Source organism: Tupaia chinensis, unplaced genomic scaffold, assembly GCF_000334495.1.
Source record: "Tupaia chinensis unplaced genomic scaffold, TupChi_1.0 Scaffold000627_1, whole genome shotgun sequence".
Lineage (NCBI taxonomy): Eukaryota > Metazoa > Chordata > Mammalia > Scandentia > Tupaiidae > Tupaia > Tupaia belangeri.
In genome coordinates, this window is record NW_006160147.1 from 4,292,453 (window position 1) to 4,318,878 (window position 26,426).

At 45.0% G+C, this 26,426-nt stretch overlaps 1 protein-coding gene across 3 annotated transcripts in view; it reads right to left on the minus strand.

The window, feature by feature from the left end:
• The window catches only part of PM20D1 (peptidase M20 domain containing 1), a 33,431-nt gene extending 7,005 nt beyond the window's left edge, over positions 1–26,426 (minus strand). The window contains exons 1-11 of one of the 3 annotated variants that reach the window (XM_014591902.2): positions 26,164–26,240; positions 19,033–19,090; positions 14,626–14,712; positions 12,521–12,753; positions 11,448–11,534; positions 10,228–10,361; positions 9,816–9,935; positions 9,048–9,123; positions 8,519–8,580; positions 8,199–8,277; positions 5,229–5,300 (exon numbers count right to left, since the gene is read on the minus strand). In XM_014591902.2, the coding sequence (XP_014447388.1) occupies positions 5,229–5,300; positions 8,199–8,277; positions 8,519–8,580; positions 9,048–9,123; positions 9,816–9,935; positions 10,228–10,361; positions 11,448–11,534; positions 12,521–12,753; positions 14,626–14,677 (915 nt within the window). In that variant the 5' untranslated portion in view covers positions 14,678–14,712; positions 19,033–19,090; positions 26,164–26,240. Of the gene's footprint in view, positions 1–5,228; positions 5,301–8,198; positions 8,278–8,518; positions 8,581–9,047; positions 9,124–9,815; positions 9,936–10,227; positions 10,362–11,447; positions 11,535–12,520; positions 12,754–14,625; positions 14,713–19,032; positions 19,091–26,163 lie in introns of all 3 variants that reach the window. The other 2 variants (XM_006159264.3, XM_027776069.1) reach the window with 2 other exon arrangements.

Sequence of the window (26,426 nt, forward strand, 5' to 3'; positions counted from 1 at the left end):
CCACACCGCAATCCTTTTCCCTCCATTTCTTCTTCTCATGAGGATTTTCAGTATGTGTCCACATATACCCAGCATGTTTTCAAACCACCACGGCCAGCGTTCCAACTATAGTTGGCCTTGTGGGATCTAGTGCCTAATATGCTGCACTTAACCGTTGTTTCAGAGCAACACGGTCGTGATGGCTTCCTTATAATGAATGAGACGCTGCTTCCTGCTGGCTTTCTCCCACATCTACCCCCTCTCATTTTTTTGAGTGTGTGTGTGTACACTACATGCCATGATCCACTCCCAGCCTCAGCCAGTGCTGGATCATGGGAGTACAAGTGCCTGGAGTGCTCAGGTAAGTGTCTGGATGTGAAACTGACCCACGTGGGTCAGCCTTGTGGATCAATATATCTATCTCTATCTTTATCTCTATCTCTATCTTTATCTCTATCTCTATCATCTATCTATCATCTGTCTATCTCTCTTTATCATCTATCTATCTACCTATCTATCTCTATCATCTATCTATCTCTATCTATCTATCATCTATCTATCTATATCTATCTATATTGCATTGTTCACACTTAGCAAGGTCTCACCTCTGTTGGTCTTAGAAGGCAGCTGTGCTTCTCCCCACCTGCTGTTCTTGCTGCCTAGATGCCTTCCCAGGTCTTTGCTCCTTCTCAGGTCTCAACATAAGTGCCTCTCGGAGAGGGTTTTGCGGACACCTGCACTTACAGTAGCTCACTGCTGCACCCACCATGAACACTCTGTGATTCTGTGACATAGCATTCTGTTATTTTCTTTGTCACACATACTACTTAAAAAATGATGACTCAGGAGCCAGCAGGTCACACAGTGGTTAAGGTGCTGGACTCCCACATGGCCGACTGTAGTTCAAGTCCCCGACTCAGATGTTTGAAACTCATGCTGGGCACATATACATGCATGCCCAAAATCCCAAGAGGAGAATGGAGAAGAAGGGACTGTGGTGTGGCCATCCTCCCTGGGGGGTGATTTCTCACTTTCTCTCTCTCTGCTTCTCTAGCAAGCACATGCACCCCTATTAGCAGAAATCTCTCTCTTAAAAAAAAAAAAGATGACTTGATCATTGCTGTCTCTTCCCACTACAACGTAAGCAAGCACCTTCGAATGGGAAGTTTGTCTGTCTCATTCACTATTATTCTAAGTGCTAGAATAATGTCTGGTGCACAGTAGCCACTATAGAGCCACCTGGTGAATAAATAAAGGAAAGAATCGTCTCTACTACACTGTCGCTGAGCCTTTTAAGTGACGAGTATCTCATTACTGCCCAAGATGGCATATTTCAAAAGGCTCCCTTAAGTGGACTCGCTGAAATGTTCTCTATTGGCCTCGTTTCTACTCCCTTGAGGCCCACTCAGAACAAACTGTCCTTTCCTCATGGTAGCCTATTAAATTCCTAGACTCTCGTTCCTCACCCCCTCCCTGGGGAGGGGTGGTCATGGTGGGTGCAGCAGTGAGCTACTGTAAGTGCAGGTGTCAGCAAAACCCTCTCCCAGAGGCACCTGTGTTGAGACCTGAGCAGGAGCAAAGACCTGGGAGGGCATCTAGGCAGCAAAGAGCAGCAGGTGGGGAGAAGCACAGCTGCCTTCTAAGACAGGGACTTACCTCCATCTGGAACATGAGGGAGAGCAGTTACAGATGAGGAACCTGGGGGTGTCTGTGTTCCCATGAGCAGGCAAGGCTCTCCGCAGGAGGCCCTGAGAGTGTCCCTGATGCATGGAACTGGGGCGAAGGAGTGGCGGGAACAGGACAAATAGGTCCTATGAGGTTTCAGAGCGATGGAGGCTTTCCATTCTTCACTGGGGCAGGGGGTAGGATAGGTCTAGGGATTCCAGGGGTTTCATCAGATAGACTGGGAAGGAAGGCCTAGTGATGGGGAACGGAGAGGAGGGAACAGAGCCAGGACCTGGGGAGATAAAAGCCCCAGCTGGTGGAAAACAGCCTTGAAAAGGGCATGGAATTAGAATGAGGCTGGAAAAAAACGGATGGAAAGAAGCTCAGTGAGGGAATTTAGTGATTTCCTGGCCTCGTGAGCCCCCAGGGAGGGGGACAAAGGTTGGCACCTGATGAAAAGCAGCAGAGCCCAGCTCTCCTGGAACATGCATGGCTCTGGCCAGGCAGTCAACTGCTCCCACTCTGCAGTAAGGACCGTGTGGGGACAGATGAACTTCCCTGCGCTGTGGACCTGCCTCTAACCTGTTACATTCTGGAATGCCTTATCAGCTGACAGTGGTTGGGTGTTCTTTTTGGTTAATCTTTGAAGGATCAGATTTCCCCTTCAAATTCTTTTTAGCGCAACCTGATGTTTGCATAAGCCTAAAGATGTCTAGCATTCTCGTACTTGTGTTCACCTTTGGCTCTTGCTCAGTTGTTACTGCCTGGGGGAAGCCTTAATTGATCCTCAGATAGGATCAGGCCCCTTGTTATATTCCCTAATAGATTCCTTTTTATCATAACCCTTATCATGGTTTGCAATTATATGATTTTTTTTTTTAAAGTCTATCTGGGCCAGCAGGTAGTATGAAAGTTAAGGTAGATGGGTTGCACATGGCTGACCATGTGGTTCAAGTCCTGGACCCAGCAGCTTGAGAAACATACCAGGTTTGTGGATACCCAAAATCCCAAGAGGAGAATGGAGGAGAAAGAGCTGTGGCATGGTCATCCTCCTTGGGAAGTGATTTCTCACGTTCCCTCTCCCTTTTCTTCTCTCTGCTTTTCTCAGGCTAGCACACAAGCCCTATAGCAAAAGGGAAAAAAATTCCATCCATTTCTTCTGTAAGTGACAGAGAGACAGAGTGAGCAAAGACAGAGCACCCTGAACAGAGTCCTGATGCCAGTCTACCCCAGCCTCAGCCAGTTACCTGCGTGCCCGCTCCGACCTCGCCAAGGGGGTCTCCAGATCCACATCTGGAACCCTCCCGTGTGGTCAGCCTTGCAATGTCATGTTCAACTGCTGGGGCATCATCTAACCTCTGACTTTTACCACTTTTAATTGATGCTCTTAGCAGATCGTTGCAAAGCTCTGGGCTCAGACCTTTTCTCTCCTAAATTTACACATTTTTTCCCCATGGGATTTTATTGACTCTAGAAGGTCTGGATATGTTAGTAACACTACAGTTTGCATCTTTAGCTCATGTTTCTCTCTACATCTGAAGTATTTATGATTGTCTGTTAGGATGTTATAAGCTTCATGAGCTTCTAAGTCATTATATTTCGCCATAAACTTGTTCTCCTTCCCGAGTTCTCGGTCTTGGGTACAGGCCCTAAGACCTGGTAAACCACCCATATCAAAAACCTTGGTGTGGGGTTAGTAGGTGGTTAAGGGCGCTGGACTCCCACATGGCGGGCCACGGTTCAAGTCCCAGACCTGGCAGCTTGCTTTCTCACTTTCCTTCTCTCTTTCTTTCTTACTCTGTCTCTCTCTGGTCAAATTAAAATAAGTTAGTAAATAAATTAAATTAAATTAAATATTGCTTTAAAAAATTAAAACAAAACAAACAAACAAAAACCTTGGTGCTACCCTGCCTTTCTCTTGCCCACACCCACATATAAGAGGGGACTTAGAAAAAATTTGTGGACGAATGGAATTAAAGTATGAGTACGTTTTGGTGGGAAAAATATTAGAAATCCAGCATAGCTGTTTCATAAGATGCATTTTCTACAAGCCTTTTGAAGATCCTTCCTATGTGCTAGGACTGCCGAACCCAGCTCTTTCATGCCTGGGGTGGGTGCCTTCTCCTTCTCAGTTCAGACCTAGCCATGCCATGACGACACAGACGTCTCACTCTATTCCAGCACTTACTCTGGATGGCCACCTGCAATATCTCCGTAAGAGCAAATCTGAGTCTATCCGAAGGTGTCTGGGACTTCTCTCCTGCCCATGGAGCAGAGCCCAAGCTCCTTGGCATGGCATGCAAGGCCTTGGTCCCCAAACTTCCATTCCACCTCCCATCAGTTGTCATCCCCCATTACTTTTCCCCAGTTTACTCTGCTCTTTAGCCACAATGAGTCCTTTATTCTCACAAAGTCCTGTTTGCCCTTTAAGGCCCAGCTCAAATTTCTAGTGGTCAGAAAAATGTCTTTTCTGAACCTCAGAGTAGCATCGCTCTTGCTCTTTGCGGTGGTTCTATGTAAATTCATTCATCTCTAATTATTTTTTTTTAGAAGTTGTTGTTACAGGTTGTATGTGCTAGCTAGAGGGACAGAGACAGAGAGACAGAAAGCCAGAAATCACCCCCAGACGGGATGACCACACTGCAATCCCTTCTCAATCCCTTCTACTCCATTCTCTTCTTCTTTTTTTTTTTTTTGGAGAGGTTTTTGCTATAGGGCATGTGCGCTTGCCAGAAGAGAGAGACAGAGAGACAGAAAGCGAGAAATCATCCCCAGGGGGGATGGCCATACCACATCCCCAGGGGAGATGGCCACACCACAGTCCCTTCTCCTCCATTCTCCTCTTGGGATTTTGGACATGCACACACACGCGCCTGTTGTGAGTTTTAAGCCACCGGGTCCAGGTTGCAAACCACAGTCTACTACATGGGAGTCTAGCGACATAGCCATTATGCTAATTGCTGGTCCCCACTCTATTCTCTTCTCTGGATCTTGGGCATGCACGCACACTTGCCTGATGTGAGTTTCAAACTGCCAGGTCTGGGTCTCGAACTGCGGTGGACCATGTGGGAGTCAGCACCTAAACCACTACGCCACTTCCTGGCCCCATCACTCATTGCTATAATTGTATTCCACTGTGTGGCTCCCGCACAGCCTCTGGAAGCAGACAGTTAACTGGGTAGACAGTCTTGGGTATGCCACTAAATTGCTCGATTGCTGTCCTCAGTCTTCACCAACAGAATGAGGATAATATGATTTGTACTTTACAGGGCAGTTGTGAGGATTAAATCGGCGTGTGCATATGTGTGTGTCTAACTTCAAATGCTGCCAAACAGACAGCAAGTACACTGTATACAGGCTTGCCATGATTGCTGCTATGGTGCACTCATGTTTGTCTCCCGCCTCCGACTCCAAGTTCCCCCAAACCAGAGTTACCCATCTGAGGCATGTACCTGAAGACTTTTGAAACATGATAGTTGAACAAATGAGAGACAGGGCCAGTCCTAGGACTGTAGCTAAACCCAGATCCTGAGGGCCATCCTGCCCTGATGCTGATCCAGGTGTCTGGAACATATGGTACGTACCTCTTGGACTGTCTGTGCGGGGTGAATCCGGATGTTGACTGTGGCCTGGGCCACTGGAGGGATGACATTTTCCTAGAGGGAAAGCACAACCTTGGCCTGAGCCAACCTCTCATCTCCCACACCTGATCCCTGCCCAGGAAATCCCATTTCCCAGCAGTAGGAATAGAGAAAATGGATTTGATTTAAGGACCCAGGGCTTAATCTTTCTAGTCTAAATCTGCCTGTTATGTTCTCAGGGCCTTTGACACGTGGCCATATGCAGTGCCAGAGAGGTGTCTGTGCTTTGGGTCAGACTTTGGTGCTTCTTGGTCCCAGAGTGGGTCATGAAGCTGCTCAGAGAAAGATTGCTTTCCCGTGACTGTCCAGGCCCGTGCTGCACCACTGGGGACCTTCCATCTGCCCCTTCTTTCCCAGGGTGCCCAGGACATTTCTGGAGCTGTCGACATTGCTGCTTACTCAGGACAGGGCACCCAGAGCCTCTGTAGGCCCCCAACATGTGTTTGGTCCTCGAGGGGAATGACAATAGGGGTAGTTTCCCCAGTCCTATCATAAACTCTGACTCTTTTTTGACCAAGAAGAAGCCAGGACTAATTGGAGGAGAGAGTTAGGTTACAGGACTTTTCCTTACAGGCAGGGTCAGAACAGACTCCCTGGCTGTGTGTCTTTCTTTGAACTGGTGGAGTGCAAAAAAACACTAGACTTGGGACAGGGAAACTGGGCTGCTACTAATTAGCTGTATGATTTTAAAATAATTGCAATCTCTTTGAGTATCTGTTATTTCAACAGGCAATTAGGGCAATAAGGCTCATAGGGCTTTGCGCAGGATGGAATGGAGTAACAAATGGGAAACTATTCTGGGAGATAAAAACACCATTCAAATGCAAGAGCAGAGACTAGCATTTTGGTGAACTCTACAGGCAGCTGCTGACAACGACTTGGGGCCAGTTGCTCCATTAGACACTCCAGCCAGTTATGCAGGAATTAATTCTGAGGCTCTATTTCCCTCCATCCAACCTGGATCCAGATTGCCAGAGCATTTCAAAGTCACATTGTTTTCAAGGAGAATGGTGTCCCTGAAGAAGTTGTGCTGGTGTGACTGGTAGTTACACCATCTAACTCCCTTCTGGGTTTCGAAAAGGCCTTTATATGGCTAGGCTTGCTTCCTTAGAGAGGCCTTTCAGTGGCCAATCCAATGACAGTGAACCGATTTGCTGAAACGTAATTCTTAGAATAAAAATGATCGAAGTATTGATTCACCTGAAATTATTTCTATAAAAGTAAATCTCATGTAAAGTTTACGTTTGCTAAGGCCACCAATATTTAGTAGATTTTAGGATATGTATGCATATACTATCTCACGTGTATTTCAGATTTTATACATGGCAGGTGAGTTTCTCTCTTTCTTAGGGTAACACCAGGGGAAAATACATCAGTCACTCATTACATTAGTTAGGTGGGTAAATCTTTCAAAATGTAGGGAAGGATTAAAAAAAAGATTATTGTTGGCAGAAAGGTTAGAAAACTTTAGTCTGCAGGACCAAAATGTAGGTAAATATAAAACAGAATGATGGGACCAACAGATGGCGTAATGGTTACATTGTTGTACTCCGATGTAGTCGACTGTGGTCTGAGTCCCGGATCCAGAGGCTTAAAACTCATGCTGGGGGGGACCAGCAGTTAGCATCATGGCTTTGTCGCTAGACTCCCACGTAGTTGACCGCAGTTCGAGTCTTGGACCTGATGGCTTAAACTCATGTCGGGCGCATGTGCGTGCGTACCCGAGATACCGAGAGGAGAATGGAGAAGAGATTGTGGCGTGGCCATCCCCCCTGGGGGGGTGATTTTTCACTTCCTGTCTCTCTCTTGTCTTTCTGGCAAGTGCACGTGCCAAAAAGAAAAACAAAACAAAACAAAACAAAACAAAACAATAAAAACCTCATGCTGGGTGCCTGTGTGTGCTGGTGCCCCAAATCCCAAGAGGAGAATGGAAAAGAAGGGATTGCAGCATGACCATCCCCTGGGGGGTGATTTATCGCTTCTTGTCTCTTTATCTCTCCAGCTAGCCCATGTGCCCAATAGTGAAAATCTCTCTAGAAACAAAACAAAACAAAACAGAAAGCAAATATAAAACAGAATGAATTACAGCCTGAGCACAGGCCACAATAACCCCTTTTTTTGTCTTTGAGGGGGTTATCTGTCGGGACCTACTCGGCTGAACATGTTTTTCTGAGTAAGTAAGGCTGTGGATTAGAAATAAATGCAACAACAAACACACAAAGATGCACGAGTATAGAAAAGCGAGAATGGAGTGGGCCCAACTTCTCTGATGAAGATATGGAATGGGCCTCAGGTTTATTTTTTTAAAGGGCAGAAAATGGGGAAAGAGGACACGGAATCTAAAGAGAACTAGGAAAATGAAATGGAATGCAAAGCTAGTTGTTTTTGGATGTAAATTATCTGAAGATGTGAAAAGGACTGGCACCATGTAATTTCTCTGAACTTTTTGGGGCCAAATCTGACAAACACATGTGACTTTTTTTAGCCTCAGTCTGTCCTATGGTATCAAGTACCCGAGTCCCCCGTAATGACAATAACAGGAAGATAACCGATAACAGGCAGATAGCGATTTCATATGTAAATCACCGTGCTAATGTAGCTCAGGAGCGCATTTCTGTATGTGTCTAAAGGTCACACCATGCTTTATCAGATTGGTTGCTCTCCACAGTTATCAACCCAAGAAACTTAGAGGGCCATGGACACTCCCAGCTAAAAGACACATATATAAGGTCTAGACCCCTTACTTATGAGGCTGAACCCCAACTGATGACACAGGAAAGTCCTGCATGGGTCCTTCCTATTACTCGAATTGTAACCAGAGAGGGCAAGAGGAGCCAGCAGGTTCAGCCCAGGTGTGTGTGGGGGGCGTGGGGCAGGGACGGAAAGTGTACGGGAGGAACCAGGTCATGTTACCTTGATCCCTGCATTGAACATGGTGAGCGCCGTGGTGGTCCTGACCAGTGCATTGGTTATGTAATTTCTTTCTATTAACCTAAAGCAAAAGGACTAAGGTCAGACACTATGAACTGTTCAATGGGGATAAAGAAAGGGTTGGCGGACCACCCCCTTTTCTGAAACTTGGTATTTAGGAGTAAGAGACGTTCTATATATAAGTTAGATGTAGAGTCTGGTGGTTGGGGATGATTAGTCAGGCGCACTTAAGCCAAGGAGAGGGCGGAGTGGGTGGGTAGGTGTGGGAGGGGGGAGTGAGGGAAGGAGAGAGAACACTTTACCTTCTTACAAGGGGCCGAAACAGCCACAGGTTCCTGAAGAATATGCTGAAAGGGAAGGGAAACTGAAAGGGAAAGAACTAGGTGAGTGGAATCTCAGACAGGTGGGTACAACAGGACCCTGATCCCAAGGTTTGGGTCTTTCTCTACTTTAGACCTGTCTCAGGGCCCCTGGTGGTCCAGAGCATGGCTGAGTTCAGTTAGTTCAGTCTCTGCTAGAGCTGAGGTGGTCACTACCGGCTGGGCTTCTCTGATTGGCTAGGACAACAGCTTAGCAGTCTCAAGGACAAGAGGGAACCAGTCCCAAAGGCTGCCTGGGTACACTGGATCTCAGGGTCTCAGATAAGCACCAATAGCCCCCCGAGAACAAGCCAGATCCCGGCACCTTGGCTCAGTCGCTGGCTGGGAATAGGTGAGCAGGGGCAGAGCCCTGGGCAGCACCAGGGCTCTCTCACTACTCTAAAAGCTATTTCTCTGTCACTCTTTTGTGCTTCTTCCACAGCTGACCAGGAGCACATGGTCCTTCCCACACCTCATGTGCCAGCTGCTTCATTGTCATCTCCAATGTCCCACTTCCAAACATGTTTGGCATTGGCGTCTGCTCCAGTCTGGAAGAGAAATGGAGTTCAGGACTAACTCCAGTGAAAACTGCAGCTTGGAGAGGAGAAAGGGAGATGGGTGAAAGTTTCGAGAAGCCTAGCCAGGGGTCTTCTCCTTACCTCATCACCTCCAGCAACTCAACATTCTGAAGCTCTCAAAGCTCCAGCAGGACCATCTCCACTTGCCAGCAGGATGTTTCTTTCATTGCTGGATGCCCATCTCCCAGCACAAACCCTCAACCATGGCAGCTATTCAGTTCAATAGCGACTGAATGAATATAGCTCTCCTTCTCACTTTGTTAAGAAAACCCACCCAGAGGTGAGCTCTGCTGTTGCAGGCTCTGCTGTCCTGGCCCCCAGGTGGCAGCTCTTATTTATCTTTGTTCTCCTGCTAGGACAAGTGGAGAATTTAGACAGCTCTATCAGTCATTGCCCACTGGTGATTTCTGGACTTTGGACTACTCAAGCTGCTGACTCGGCTTCTGTCTGCTGGCACTCACTTGGCACGTGATGTACTGGCAGATCCTCCTCTGATCCCAGCCTGTGCCTTGGTACTCTGCCCCTTCTGTGGCTTACACTTACCCTGGCGTCACCTAGCTCAGCTTCAAGGGGGAAAGCTTTGCTTCTTCAGACGCAAAGAGGAAAAACGGCAGATCACTCATCCCAAGTCTGGCATGGAAGCAGAGGTGGGAGTTGCTTACCTGCTGACAGCGGCTGCAAGGATGCCAATGCTGGTCTCCTTCGGAGGAGCTGAAGAATGGCCTGGAGTCATGCTTACTTGAAGCCGGAGGTTAATGGCACCCTTCTCTGAGACTGCAATCCTGTAGAAGAGGGTCAGAAATTGCTCCCTGCTTTCCCCTCACCCTCAGTTATCCCAGAGGCCCACAAGCTCATCCGTGTAGTGGTCTTATGCTAGGAGTCAGCTTCATGCTGCTCTGAAAAAATCTAGAAGATAAAGGGAAGGAGTGGCCCAGGACAACTTGACAATGAGGGTGATTAAGTCAAGAAGGGTAGAACAAAGAGTTGTCTCAGCAAGGCTTATAGATACCCACCTTGAGGTCATCTCATGAGGTGAGAACCCCTCCCTAGGAGGGGGATGAGGTGCTTACTCACATGGCAACAGGCTTCTGGATACCGGGAATTAAACCACTGAAGATGTAGCCCCCTTCATCCACAATGAAGGCTAGCTGTACGCCCCTTGACTGTAGCAAAGCTGAGATCTTCTTAGCCCCTTTCAACCCCGACACCTGCAGAAACATTGAACCCAGAGCCACAGTCTTTCTCAGTCAGAAACAGACTGAGATAGCTAATGGAGACCCATTCAGCTTAGCTAGGGGTTCTAGAACTTCCCCATCTAGCCCCCTCCCTGGGATGTCAGAGTTGGGAGACCCCAGCCCTTCTCACTTCACAGATGAAGAAACTGGGAGAATGAAGCAACTGCCCAAGGTCAAACTATCACTGAACATGAAACACAATTATTGACCTGTTCAGTTTTCTTTCCATCACACAAATGCTTCCCCGGGTGTAGGTGACACACCACCTGTCTGCTTCAGGTGTCACCAGGGAGTTAAAAATTTAGATCTAGAGGCCAGCAGATAGCATAGTGGTGACACTGCTGAACTCCCACATGGCCAACTACACAGTTCAAGTACCAAATCCAGAGGCTTGAAACTCATGCTGGGTGCAGGTGCGTGTGTGCCCAAACACCCAAGAGGAGAATGGAGGAGAAGGGATTGTGGCATGGCCATTCCTCCTGAGGGGGTGATTTCTCACTTTTTCTCTCTCTGTTTCTCCCGGGTGTAGGTGACACACCACCTGTCTGCTTCAGGTGTCACCAGGGAGTTAAAAATTTAGATCTAGAGGCCAGCAGATAGCATAGTGGTGACACTGCTGAACTCCCACATGGCCAACTACACAGTTCAAGTACCAAATCCAGAGGCTTGAAACTCATGCTGGGTGCAGGTGCGTGTGTGCCCAAACACCCAAGAGGAGAATGGAGGAGAAGGGATTGTGGCATGGCCATTCCTCCTGAGGGGGTGATTTCTCACTTTTTCTCTCTCTGTTTCTCTGGTGAATGCACATGCCCTATGGCAAAAAAAATCTCATTAAAATAAAATAAAAATTTAGGTCTATAGCGCAGGATCCAAGAATCTGAATTTTGGTCAAGGTCCTTAGATAATTCTGGCACACAGACACAGAGAAATTGGCAAATTCACTAGACTGTCTCATGAATACCCTGAAGGTAGGAAGTGAACTGGACTAGGATGAAGTACACTCGCTCCCTGGCCATCCCAGCAGAGGCCTCAGAGATAGATATAGGGCAGGAGGCTTACCTCTTCATCATGGCCCAGAGCAATGAAGAATGATCTCCGGGGGATGTACTTCCTCATCAGCAGAAGTTCCAAGGCCTGCAGGATTGCCTGGAGTTCAGAAGCACAATGGAAGAGGAGAAACGCTTGTTTTTTGGTTTTATTTTGTTGTTTTGTTTCAATTATCAGAGGGCACGTACACTCACCAGAGAGAGAGAGAGAGAGAGAGCACCCCACGATTGCAATCATGCCACAATTGCTTCTCTTCCATTCCTCCATTCTGTTGGAATTTGGGTACCCGTGCACACATACCACATTTTTCAAGCCTCTGAGGCCAGGATTCAAGCTGCAGCTGGCCATGTGGGATCTGACTCCCTTAACAGTAGGCTATAGGGCCACCTGAGAAAGGCTTGTTCTCTAAGTAGGGAGACCAGGGTATCAGAGGTGGTCGCTGCCTGCATCGGGGCTGTAAGAACTAGGATCTGGTGGACTTTCTTTAAAGAGAACAAATTCCGGAGGTTTCTCCAGATGTGAGCAAACAAAGCTCTGCATAAAACCTTCACTAGTGTAGCCAGCAGATGGTGCGGTAGTTGACGCACTGGACTACCACGTGGCCAAATGCGGTTCAAATCCTGGACTTGGTAGCTTGAAAATCATGCTAGGCATGTGTGCACACATGAATCAAATCCTGAGGAGACTGGAGAAGGGATTGCGGCATGGCCACCCACCCTGCCACCCAGGGGTGATTTTTCACTTTCCCTCTTTCTATCTCCCTGGTGAGTTCATGACCCCTATAGCAAAAACTACTTACCTACCTAAACAAATACATTACAAAAACCAAAAAACCTTTCACTACCTGGAGAAACACATAAACATATCAACATCAGGGCTGAAGGGGTACATTTACTCTCATCCCTATCTGCAGTGGAAAAATCAAGGCTCAGAAAAGGGAAGTGACAAACTGATGGCTGGAACCAGATGTTCTAGAGCCAAGGTTCTTTCTACCATAACTTTCTGTCTCCCAGCAGTCAGCTAAGCACCCCCTCCCGGGGTTGGTCTTAGGGGCCCCAAGGCGAAGAGAATAGAGCATCTCAGACCATCACAGAGTTCTTGTTGTCCAGCGTGCCCCGACCATGGATGAAGCCATCACGCTCCAGCCCAGAGAACGGGGGCACCTCCCAGCCTTCTTCAGGGGCGGGCACCACGTCAAAGTGAGCCATCAGCATGTAGGGCTGCAAGCTGGGATCTGAGCCTTGGATGGTGAACAGGTGGCTGTACTCGCCCACCACTTCATGCTGGATGAAACGGGTGCTGAACACTGCAGGGAAGACTGGAGACAAAGGGGGAAAGCCGGCAGGAACAGCCAGGTTCATCAGTTTCCTTTGGTTTTTCTTCCATTTTGTGCTCCCTGCCCTTTTCTCCTTTTCCTTTCGTTTTCTTCTTTCCTTTCCTTCCCTTTTCCCTCTTGCTCTCCTCCTTCCTCTCCTTTCTTTTCTCCTTTTCTTTCTTTTCCTCTCCTCTCCTTCTTTCCTTTCCTTTCTCCTTCCCTCTCCTCTCCTTTCCTTCCTTCCCTTATTCTTGAAAATCAAGTGAAATGATTAGTGTTCACATCCTTATAAAAAGTTATAATGGGGGGAACAGATGGCGTAGTGGTTATGTTGCTGGACTCCCACATGGCCAACTGGGGTTTGAGTTCCAGATCCGGTGACTTGAAAATCACACTGGGTGTGTGTGCATGTGTGTCCAAGATCCCAAGAGGAGAATGGAGAAGAAGGGATTGTGGTGTGACCATCCCTGCACTTTTCCTCTCACTGTCTCTGTCTCTCTTTCTGGTAAGCACGTATGCACTATGGTAAAAAAACTTTTTTTTTTAGTTATAATCATGTAGTTTGTTCATTAATAAAACACCATCTTTAAGTTAATTTTAAAAATAATTGGGGCCAGTGAGCAGCATAGTGGTGAAGACAGCTGGATCCCTCATGGCTGACTGTGTGACTTGAGTCTCGGATCCAGTGGATAAGAAAAAACCTGGGCACATGTGTGTGTGTGTGTGTGCCCAAAATCCCAAGAGGAAGGAGAAATGGAAAAGAAAGAATTGCAGTGTGACCCCACACCCTTACCTCCCCACCGGGGGCTACTTTCTTGGTTTCCTTTTCTCTCTGTCAGGCAAGTGCATGTGCTCTTTGGAAAAATCCTTTATTCTATTTTTAATTTCTTTTAAATTTATTTACTTAAGAGTTTTTCAAAGGTTTTTGACATAGGTCATGTGCAATTACCAGAAAGACAGAGGCAGAAAATGAGGAATCACCCCCTGGGGGGTTGTCTATGCCACAATCCCTTCTCTTCCATTCTCCTCTCAGGATTTTAGGCACACATGAACATGTGCCCAGTGTGATTTTCAAGATTTCAGGTCTGGAACTTGATCTGCACTTGGTCATGTGGGAGTCCAGTACCCTAACCACCATGCTACTTGCTGGTCCCAGCAATTTTTTTTTTCAGTTGAGAAGTAATCATCATAATATCAATTTTTTTTGAGAGGTTTTTGCTATAGGGAGCATGCACTTTCCAGAAAGACAGAGAGAGACAGAGAGACAGGAAGTGAGAAATCACCCCACAGAGGGGATGGTCATGTCACAATCCCTTCTCCTCCATTCTCGTCTTGGGATCTTGGGCATACATGTACATGCTCTTGGTGTGAGTTTAAGCCACTAGGTCCGGGACTTGAACTGTGGTCGACTATATGGGAGTCCAGCGACATAGCCATTATACCAACTGCTGGTCCCATAATATCAAATATTATACAGTACTTATGCTATCAGACATTGGGTATGTATATGGAGGTAGGGATGGCAAGAGCATGGGGCAGAATTCTGGACAGGTAAAAGGAATCTCTAAGTTCTACTTTTGATTATGTAATACTTATTGACTGACACATGTTTAGGGCAAAGATTGGGAGAGTTCAAACTCCAGCCCAGTGACTTTATGGCTTAGTTCTTCAAAGGGCAAATATGTAGTCTCTATTCCACATCTCTGGAACTCATGGACTCTCCCTTTCATGCCCTTCCTTTGTGTACCCACTCAAAAGAGACTCATGGGAATTAGACTGTCTTCTGATCAGTCACAAAATTAAAGTCTTCATCACCTTGCAAAAGAGCTGTCTCCAGTGCTACCTGTGCCCCCCTCCTCCCAGCTGGCAGCTGACCTTTACGAATGTATTCTCCAAACTCAGCCAGAGCTGTTGTGTTGGACTCCATGAGGTTGAAGGACACTGTTGGAATCTGGATGGCACCTGTCAGAGTCAGTCGGAGATGGAAGATTAAACATTAACTACCATAGTCTTTCCCCCCAGTTCTCTGTGCACACGAGGTGTTTCACACATCTGTTATCTTATTGCAGAGGGTAAAGCAATCCTGTGAGGTAGATGTGCTGTTTTTCCTAACCTGAAGATGAAGAAACAAGCTTAGAGATGTTAGGTGAGCTGTCCAGTATGGCCCAGCAATGAACAGCAGAACTAAATTTAAACTCAACTCTCAATTTGGAAGAGCTAGGTTCAAATCCTAGTTCTGCCAATAGGGTAATAGGATTCTTAAAGGAAAATAAAGTCCCAGATTGGAGAGAAGTAGATTTAGACCTTGACTCTGAGTAGGAACTACTGTACACTTCCTGCTAAGGTCTTTTTTTTCTCTCTAATATTGGGTCATCAAAAAAGTCACGATGGGGACCAGCAGTTAGCATAATGGCTACGTTGCTGGACTCCCATTTAGTCGACCATGATTCAAGTCCCAGACCCAGCAGCTTAAACTCATGCCGGGTGTATGTGCGTGTGTGCCCAAGATTCCAAGAGGAGAATGGAGGAGAAGAGATTGTGGCGCGGCCATCCCTCCTGGGGGATGATTTCTCGCTTCCTGTCTCTATGTCTCTCTGTCTTTCTGGTGAACGCATGCACCCTAGAGCTAAAACCTCTCCAAAAAAAGAAAAAAAAAAAGATAATGGAGCTAAAAGGGATCTGTTAGGAAATAATAAAAGAAGAAATCCATTTTGCCACAAAACATGAAAATAAAAATTATTTATTTATTTATTTATTTATTTATTTATTTATTTAAAATTGGTCAGAGAGGGATAGAGTGAGAGAGAAAGAGAGAGAGGGAAAGTGAGAAAGTAAGCTGCCAGGTCTGGGACTCAAACCATGCTTGGCGATGTGAGTCCAGCACCCTTAACTGCTGCGCCACCTGCAGGCCTCCCCTAATGACTTACTATAAAAGCCATTCTAACAGGGATGGGGGAAATATTTCACTGAGGTTTCAATTTTCACTTTCCTGAGAATTTGTAATGTTGAATTTCTTTTCATGTAATTGTTGGTCATTTGAACATAATTTTTGATTGGTGTATGGTAGTGCTACAAAGACAGACATATAGTGCAACAGCAAAAAATTAGGAAGTCCTTGGGGCTGGCAGGTGGCATGGTGGTTCAGGATGCTGGACTCCCACATGGCCGACTGTGGTTTGAGTCCCAGACCTAGCAACTTGTTTTCTCACTTTCTTGTCGCTCTCTGGTCAAATTGAAACTAACTAAATAAAGTTAAACAAACTAATTCTTTAAAAAAAAATAGGAAGTCGAGAAATATTGGGGATTTCAAAAGTTGATGAAAAAAGGAAATGAAAAATAAACACAAAAGTAGAAACCTTATTTCTCAACATAAGCACCATAACTTTCAAGACATATTTGTAAGCAATAAATATCAGCCATGTAAGTCATCCCCAAAGAACTGAGGGTCTTGGGAATTTAACCCCATCAATGCAGTCTTATTTACATTGTTACCCAAAGAACAATAGGTGCCCTTTAAAGACAGGAAACAAAAAGAAGTCAGAAGGATCTAAATCAGGACAGAAGGTAGATGCTAAAACCATGGTGGCCATGACCTTTGCTCTTGACTAGTCTTTTGCTTTGACTAGATCACTTCCACCACTTGATAGCCATTGGCTTGATTGTGCTTTGTCGTCAGCATCCTACTAATAAAGCTGCGTTTCATCTCTTCTTAGAATGCTCTGAGTAAATGCTTCAGGATCTTGATCCCATTTGTTAAACATTTCCATTAAAAGCTCTGCTCTTGTCTGTAGCTGATCTGGGTGCAACATTTTAGGCATCTATCAAACAAAAGATTTGCTCGCTTTTAGTTTTTAGTTAGAATTGTGAAAACCTAACCAGTTGTTTATAGTGTTGGCCCTTGTTTCTGGGGTTCATTGTCTTCAATTAGTACATGAACAAGATTAATTTTGTCCTAGCAAATTGATGTGAATGGTCTGCTGCGGTGGGTGTCGCCTTCAACATTGTCTCATCCTTCTTAAAACGAGTTATGCTTTCTTAAATTAGTGATTTCTTTGGGACATTATCCGTAACTTTTTTTTTTTTTTTAATGTGAGCCTCAGAACAGTCCCTCTAGCAATGCATTTTTATCATTTGTATAGAGTAGGGGAGTATTGAGATCCAGCTAGCAGGACTTGTTTTTCCTTTCAGAGAGAGATTTTTGCTATAGGGTGCATGCACTTGCCAGACAGAGAGAGAATGAAATACAGACAGACAGAAAGCAAGAAATCTCACCTCCACCCCACAATCCCTTCTCCTCCAGTCTCTTGGGATTTTGGGCATGCACACACACGCACCCTGCTTGTGTTTTAAGTCCCCAGGTCCATAACTCAAACCATGGTTGACTACACAGAGGTCCAGCAACACAACCATTATGCCGCCTGCTGGTCTTCAGCTGGAAATTTGATGTTACATGAACCAGTGGTTGTATGGTGGGATTTGGTTGCACAAACAAAAATATGGTCATTGGGGGGATGATAGCACCTGGCCTGCAGGGGTGCTGGGTGAAGTGAGTGAGTGATGGATGTGACATCCAGACCACAGTACCCATGATTCCAAAAAAGAGGTATTAAAAGAGAGCATGTGGTTTAAGAAAGCAGTAGCTTCATTAAAATGGATGAAAGCAATTGTTAAAATACAGGAGAAAATAAAAATGAACTATGTAAGGAGACACAGAGGGCAAGAAATGTAAACTGAGGGCAGTCCCAGCCTCAGATGGCAACAGTGCTCACAGATCAGTGCATGTCTATTAAGCTCAAATTTATTTACTATTGTATTAGCATTTCATTAAATACTTAGTATATATGATATATTGGGCTGGTTGCAGTAGGAAAATAACATATGATTCAAATATTCACTGAGCTAAGACATCAAGAGGGAGGAAAGATAAATGAATAAATAAACGCAAGGAAGAGTGCCATAGTTGTAAACAGCAATGGTTATAATGATAAACACCCTTAGAGAACTCCTATTCTTTTTTTTTTTCTTTTTTTTTTTTTTTTCTTTTTGAGAGGTTTTTGCTATAGGGTGCACACGCTCTCCAGAGACACAGTGAGAGAGAAAGTGAGAACACCTCCTTGGGGGTGGTGAGGGGTGTTGACCATACCACAATCCCTTCTCCTCCATTCTCCTCTTGGGATTTTGGGCACATGTGCACATGTACCGAGCATCAGTTTTCAAACTGCCTGGTCTGGGACTCAAACCACAGTTGCCCATGTGGGAGTCCAGCACCACAACCATTATGCCACCTGCTGGTCTCAAGAATGTCTATTCTTTTTTTTTTTTTTTTGAGAGGTTTTCCCTATAGGGCACGTGTGCTCGCCAGACAGACAGAGAGAGACAGAGAGACAGAAAGAGAGAAATCGCCCCTCAGGGGGGGATGGCCACACCGCAATCCCTTCTCCTCCATTCTCCTCTCGGGATCTTGGGCAAGCACGCACATGCGCCCGGTGTGAGTTTTAAGCCACCAGGTCCGGGACACGAACCGTAGTTGACTACATGGGAGTCCAGCGACATAGCCATTACGCTAACTGCTGGTCCCAAGAATGTCTATTCTTAATAAGGAAAGCTTTCAATACAAGAAAGGTAGAAGCCAGATCTATAAATGTACTCAGTTTGAAATTTATACTTTAAAAGAAATGGTGTATGGGAAGAGATGGGAAAATTTGAATAATTTGACTTCTTGACAGGATTGCAACTCATCTTGGTGCGTCTAATTAATAATGCATTTTACTATGTTAGTCGACACCTAGATGTGTTTCTCTGGCAGTACTTGTTATTGAGTTTTTCCTCACAGGCTTTGACTACTGAGAATAATAATAAAAATCAGCTAGGTAAATATAGTCTGTTCTGTGCTGCAACACTGTGTGATAGTACCCCAGTCCTTTGGTGACTCACACACAAGTTATATTCCAAGCATCTAAATCTAAAATTGGAGTGTGTATGCTAGCACAGCTTGAATGCCTCGCTTTGGCAGTTTTTATCTAGAGCAGCACTCCCCGACCTTTTTGGCACAAGGGACTGGTTTCGTGGAAGATCATTTTTCTATGGATTGGGGGTTAGAAGTGATTTATGAGAGCATACAACCTGGATCCCTCACATGTGCAGTTCACAATAGAGTTTGTGCTCCTATGAGAATTTAATGTGGCTGCTGATCTGACAGGAGGCGGAGCTCAGGCAGTAATGCGAGTGATGGGGAGTGGCTGTAAATACAGATGAAGCTTGGCTTGCTCATCCACTGCTCACCTTCTGCTATGTGGTCCAGCTCCTAGTGGGCCTTATTCTGGGGGCTGGGGGTCCAGCTCTAGAGTTATATAAATGAATACCACAAAGGAATGTTAGTTATCATTAGCATTAGTGTCATATATGTTTATTTTTTGAGAAGCAAAAGAGGAAAAAAACATTTGAGTTTCCATTTTCCAGGAAAAAACTTGTAAGCTATTAGGTGCCAGGCACTATGACAGTCATTTTGCTTTTCTTATCCCATTAAGTCTCGTAATAAGCAAATAAATAAGTTATTAATAACTACATTTGAACCTTAAGAAACTGAAGTTCAGAGAGAGTAAAGACTTGCCAACCTCACTCAAAGAGCTCAAAGCCACACATAGACTAAAGCTAAGGACTTTATGACTCCAAAATCCATCCTTTCCCGTAACTCAAAATGAACTTTTGCTTTAATTACCCCCCTTTTTTTTTCAGTTACATGCACAGAGGTCAACCTCTTGCAATGAAGGGACACTATGACTTGATAAACCTAAAAATAGCTGTTGTCATCTCTCGAATGATATCATGAAGGTGGTCGCAGTTATCACCTAAATATATACAAGTTAGAAATGCTTTCTATGTGGGGTTGGTAGGTAGTGTGGTTGAAGGCGCTGGACTCCCACATGGCCGACCATGGTTCAAGTCCCAGACCTGGCGGCTTGCTTTCTCACTTTCCCTTTCTCTTTCTCTCTCTCTGGTCAAATTAAAAAATGATAATAACAAATGGAATTAAATAAAAAATGATCCTTTAAAAAAGAGAAATTCTTTTTATACAGGATGCAAATAGTATCGTTATGTGCATTCTAAGAAAAAAAAAACATAGGGCCTAATTTTGGAAGAGTTACTCTCATCACTCACAGGCAGGGAAAATAATTTGGATTAACACTGAAATGAATAATTGTTTAGATAACAGAAAGTTGTCAGAAATGGTCAGGGCATCTTTGCTCATGAGATTTGTCCAGAGTAGTATCTTTCCCATGGGAATCTCATCAACAGTCTATGCTCCCCAGCCTAGATCTCTCACCTGAACTCCAGATCCAAACTACAAGACACTTTCACGTGTCAGAGCTACCACTTGTGGTGCTCCTTTTGCCAGTTGTGGGTTCCACTTCTCAAATGCAGTTGCTACTTCTCTGAAATCACAAACCCAACAAGTGAGGCAGCCAGCCAGTGATTCAAGCCCAGGTCTCTCTCCTTCCAAAGTTGATTCTTGTTCCTCACTGCTTCTCAGTTCTATGTCTAGAAATTAGTATATTACTTCCCATCTCTGCTTTCTTTCCCTCCTATATTCTTTATCGCAGTAGGTAGTATCACTTGTCAACTGTAAGATTATTGTATGTTCCCTTGTCTGTCTCAGTTTTATACACCCAGAATCTCAGAATCTGCTAGAGGTGTCTAAAAAACAGTTCAAACATTATATAGATAGAGATAGAGATAGAGATACTGATACAGATATAGATAGATATTATATATTGCTAAATAAATCACGCTGCCCAGTCGCCTTAGATCCCAGAAGTCATCTAACATTACTTTCTCTCCTTTGGCTCCATGACCACTTAAATCAAGTCCTAACTAGTAAGGACCAAGTTAGTCTTAGCTAGTAACCAACCATTAAAAGTAGGACTAGTAACCAGGTCAAGTACTAGTTAGGACCAACTTGATTACCAGTTAGGACTAATAATGAAGTTAAATTCTAGTTTGGACCAACCAGGGTATTAGTTAGGACAAATAAGCAGATCAGAAACTGATCTGATCAGAAACTGATCTGCTTATTAGTTAAGGTCAACCATATTACTAACAAGGTCAAGTGCTAGTTAATACTAACTGGGATACTATTAGTTAGGGCTAGCAACCAGGTAAGGTACTAGTTAAGGCCAACTTAGTTACTAGTTAGGACAACTTGATCCAAAATCTATGTTTTTTTTTTTTATTCTTTAGTCTTCTCCTGTTCCAAAGAAGGGTGATTTCTTTGGAGGTACACTAAGAAAGACATCAATCTATTTGATTTATGGAAGGTGCTGGTGGTGACTGGTCAGTGGTAATGAGGATTAGTGACCAAGTTGGTTACTAGTTAGGACTGGTAACCAGGTCAGTTACTAATTTGGGCCATGTCTGTTACTAGTTAGGACAGGTAACCAAGTTGAGTACTAGTTAATTACAACTAGGGTACTAGTTAGGACTAGAAACCAGGTCAGCTACTCATCAAGGCCAGCTTAGTTACTAATTAGGACAACTTGACCCAAAGTCTGTGTTTCTTTATCCAGGGGTCCCCAACCCCCAGGCTGTGGACTGGTGCTAGTCGATGGCTTATTGGGGGCCAGTTGCTGGTTTGCTGGGCTGCACAGCAGAGGGTAGATGCTGGACAATTGAGTGAGGTTGGGTCTGTTTGCAGCCACTCCCCATTGCTCACATTGCTACCAGGCTCTGCCTCTTGTCAGGTCAGTGGCAGTAGTGGATTCTCAAGGGAGTGGGAAGCCTATTGATATGTGATTGCTTCGTTGTCTACTGCAATGTAGTAGTGTTGGAAATGGGTCGTGTGGTGGATGTGGTGTACTTAGGTCATCCCAGGACCTTCTTCTCTCCCACCAGTCCTTGGTGCCAGGAAGGTTGGGGGCACTTTATCCTTTGGTCTCTGCCTATTTTCAAAGAAGGTTGGCTTTTTTTTTTTTTTTTTTTGAGAGAGATTTTCGCTATAGGGCACGTGTGCTCGCCAGACAGACAGAGAGAGACATAGAGACAGAAAGCGAGAAATCACCCCCAGGGGGATGGTCATGCCGCAATCCCTTCTCCTCCATTCTCCTCTTGGGATCTTGGGCACACGCACACGTGCCTGGTGTGAGTTTTAAGCCACCGGGTCTGGGACGTGAACCACAGTCGACTACGTGGGAGTCCAGCGACATAGCCATTACGCTAACTGCTGGTTCCCAAAGGTTGGCTTTTTTTGGAGGTATAGCCAGCAAGAAAATCAGTCTATTTGATTTATGGGAGGTGCTGATGGTGGCTGGTTGGTGGTAGTTAGGATTATCAACCAAGGTGGTTACTAGTTAGGACTGATAACCAGGCCAGTTACTAGTTAGGGTAAATGTGGCAATGAGTTAATTCTGGTAAGCAGGTCAGGTAGTAGTTAAGGCAAACCATGGCACTTGTTAGTGCTGATAATCAGGTCAAATATTAGTTAAGAGGGACCTTGGCACTAATTAGTGCTGGTAACCAGGTCAAATATTAGTTAAGATGGATCTTGGCACTCATTAGTGTGGGTAACCAGGGACAGTACTAGTTAAAGTATACCAGGATATTAGTTAGTGTTGCTAACTAGGCAGAGTATGAGTTAAGACCAAACAGGATAGTAGTTAGTGCTGGTAACCTGGTCAATTACTAGTTAAAGTAGACCATGGTACTAGTTAGTGCTGTAAAACAGGTAAATTATTAGTTATAAGCAAACTAAATTATTAATTAGGGCAATTTGACCTAAAGTCTGTATTCCTTTATCCTTTTGTCTTTGTTCCAGAAAAGGGTACCTTCTCTGGAGGCACAGTATGTAAAAACATTGGTCTCTTTATGTGAAGTGCCAGTGGTGGTCAGTTGGTGATAAAGATGATTACTAATTAGGACTGGTAACTAGGTCAGCTACTAGTTAGTGCTGGTAACCAAGTCAGCTAGTAGTTAAGGTGGATCAGGGTGCTAGTCATTCTAGTTAACCAGGGTACTAGTTAATGTACGCCAGGGTACTAGGTAGTGCTGGTAACCTGGGTGGATACCAGTTAATGTGGACCATAGTTAGTGCTATAAAACAGGTAAATTATTAGTTATAGTTGAACTTCATTACTAATTATGGCAATTTGACCCAAGGTCTATATTCTTTTATCCTTTGGTCTTTTCCTATTCCAGAGAAGGGTAACTTATGTGGAAGCACAGAAGTAAAGACATTGATCTACTTGTTTTATGGGAGATGCTGATGGCAGCTGGTCAGTGGTAGTTAAGATTAGTTATGAAGATGGGTTACTAGTTAGGACTGGTAACCAGGGTAGTTACTAGGTAGGGCAAATATGGTAACTAGTTAGTGCTGCTAACCAGGTCAGATGCTAGTTAAGACTAACAATGGTACTAGTTTGTGCTGGTAGCCTGGTAAGTTACTAGTTAAGGTGTGCTGTTGTATTAGTTAATTCTAGTAACCTGGTCAGGTACTAGCTAAGGCAGATCATGGTACTAGTATGTATTGGTAACCAGGTCAAGTAGTGGTTAAGACTAACTTCTTTACTAATTAGGACAATTTGACCTGTCTGTGTTCCTTTGTCTTTGCTCGTTCTGAAGAAGTTAACTCTGCTGAACTCAGCAGACTTATTTGGAGAATACAGTAGGTAAAGACATTGATCTACTTGATGTATGGGAGGCACTGAAGGTTTAGTTAGGATTAATGACTAAATTGATTATTGGTTAAGAGTGGTAACTAGGTCAGTTAAGGCAAACTTGGTAACTAGGTAGGACTAGTAAGCAGGTCAGAAACTAGTTTAAGGCCAACTTAATTACTAGATAGGACTAATAACCAGACAAAGTGCTAGTTAAGACCCACTTGGTACTAGTTTGGACTGGTAACTATATCAGAAACTGGTACAGGCCAATGTAGTTGCTAGTTAGGACAAACTCGTTAGCAGGTCAGGTACTAGTTAGGACCAACAAGGGTACCAATCAGGAGAGTTACCAGGTCATATAATAGGACCAGTTGAGTTGCTAACCAGGTCAGTAACTAGTGAGGTGAAACTAGTTCAGACTGATAACCAGGTGGGTTACTAGTTACGAACAAATTGGTTACTAATTAGGACAACTTGACCCAAAGTCTGAGAGTTTTTATCCTTTGATCATTTTCTGTTCCAAAGAGATCACCTGGAAAAAAAGCAGGTACAGAAGACACTGGTATGTTTAATTTATAAGAGGTGTGGATGGCAGCCAGTTGGTGATAGGATTTGTGAACAAGTTGGCTACTAGTTAGGACTGGTAAACAGGTCAGTTGCTTGGTTCCCAGTCAGGACCATCTTGTTTACTAGTGAAAACCATTCTAGAAATAGAACTAGAAATAGCCCTAACTAGTCAGATACTAATTAGGGCCAATGTAGTTACTATTTAGGACATATAACCAGGTTACTAATTATGACCAACTGGGTTACTAGTTAGGATTGGTAACCAGGTCTTCTATGAGTGAGGATCAATTTAGTTACTGATTAGGACAATTTGACTCAAAGACTGTGTTCCCTAGGTACAACAAGTAAAGATCTGGTGTATGGAAAGGGCTGATGGTGGTATCAGTGGTAGTGAGGATTAGTGACCAAGTTGCTTACTAGTTAGGACTGGGAACCAGATTTGTTACTAGTTAGGATTGATTTCATTACTAGTTAGAACTAGAAATAGGTTAGTTACTAATTAAGGCCAACTTGGTTACTGGTTATGACTTGTAACCAGGTTAGTTACTAGCTCAAACCAACTCAGTTACTAGGGTTACCTACTCTTTTTTTTGGAGAGGTTTTTTGCTATAGGGCACTTGCGCTTGCCAGCCAGCCAGACAGAGACAGAGAGACAGAAAGTGAGAAATCACCCCCCAGTGGGGGATGGCCACACCGCAATCCCTTCTCCTCCGTTCTCCTCTCGGGATCTTGGGCACACACACACACACACACACGCTCCCAGAGTGAGTTTTAAGCCACCGGGTCTGGGATGCGAACCGTGGTTGACTACATGGGAGTCCAGCAACATAGCCATTACACTAACTGCTGGTCCCCCTTAGTCCTAAAATAATCTCATCCTCTCTACCCAGATGTCTCAGATCCTGAATTGTCACCAGGCCCATCCCTTTGAGTCTCAAGGCTTTATAATCTTCAAGGGTTTCTAATATCAAATACAAACACCACTGGGAGGGGGAAACACAATGAATCATGAGAGCATTTAATCAGGTGGTTATCCAAGAACACAGCAGAACAAATGCACCTGAGGCAGCTCGATGTCCAGAAGGGCCCGTGAAAGACAAACCCAATTCCAGATTCAGTTTTGCTCAAGATCAACTGTACATCATAGCTCACACAGATGGAAGCTGAGGTTCCAACAGACTAAACTGCCTAACCAAGAGCAGCCCCAAGACCTGAACTCAGCTTTGCTCCCTGCTTGGAGTCCTAAGCTATGTTACTAGAAAGTCCCTACTGCAGTGTTACCTAGCTTTTGCTTTCTTTTATGCAAAGATACTGAGCAGCTGCCAAAGCCTTTGTGGTAAATATTCACGTGCTTTGGAAAAGCCCTGCTCTGCCTCCCAGTACCATGCCTCCAGCACATGCACAATCTGTATCCACCCACAGGGTTAGCTTCTGCTCCCTGTGTCTGCCTGCATGTGCCTACTACATAAGCAGTTTCTATTAATGCATTATTGAAAGGGAAAAGACTGGAGCTAAGCCAGTGGTGAGGAAGGACCTCATCCCACAGGACCTAGCACTCAACACACTTTCTTCTCTACCTATGGAAAATGCAGATTCAGAAGGTGAATAGGTTTTTAGGTTTGGTGGGAAATCTAGGAGAGAGATGTCCTTCAATTAGAAGAGGGAATGAGGAACATTCATATCTCAGGAACATGGCACATTCCTTAGAGCCAGCTGGGGGCCCAGGGAGTCCTACAGGCCCTAGACATTATCGTTCAGGCCCAATACCTGCTGTGCGACCCTAGCAAAGATTATTTAACCGACCTAAGCCTCAATTCTCTGTAGAGAAGACTAAGGTCATTAAGTTTTATTTTAAGGTATCGCAGAACTTTAACAGAGTGAAAACGTTCAAAGGTTAAAAGTATTGTGCAAGTACACTGTTGACACTTCAGGCAAGCAGGTTAGGATGGGCAGAGGCCATGCCAAGAAGAGAGGGATCTAGCTCCCGGGATAGACGGGGAACACCTGAGCTCAGAAGCCAGGGCTGACTAAGAGTGGGGTCCTCAAGCCAGGGCGGGATGCGCTGGACAGGTACCCGGGCCAGGGCGTCCCGGGTGTGTGCCAGAGCTCCAGCTCAAGCAGCGGACGCTCTGAGAGCAATAGACCTGAGGGAGGGACCCCCATCTGAGCATCAGTGGCCAAGGAGCCCCAGGTTCACCTTTCAGCGCTTCTTTCATGGCTACTCGCTCCTCTTCGCCAAACTGAGAAGGGATTCGCGACTCCCCCTGTGGCTCCTTGTCCCGCAGGCCCTTCGATTTGGAAAAGGTGGCGAAAACTAGCAGCAACATAGCCGCCAGGGCCAGCACACAAACCCGCTGCCGAGTCATACTTCTCTGAGTCCCAGCGGCCAGTCTACAGCTGGAGTTTGGACCCGGAGCCAGATCGCCTTCCTCGCCTGTCAGCGCTGCAATACCTCCATCT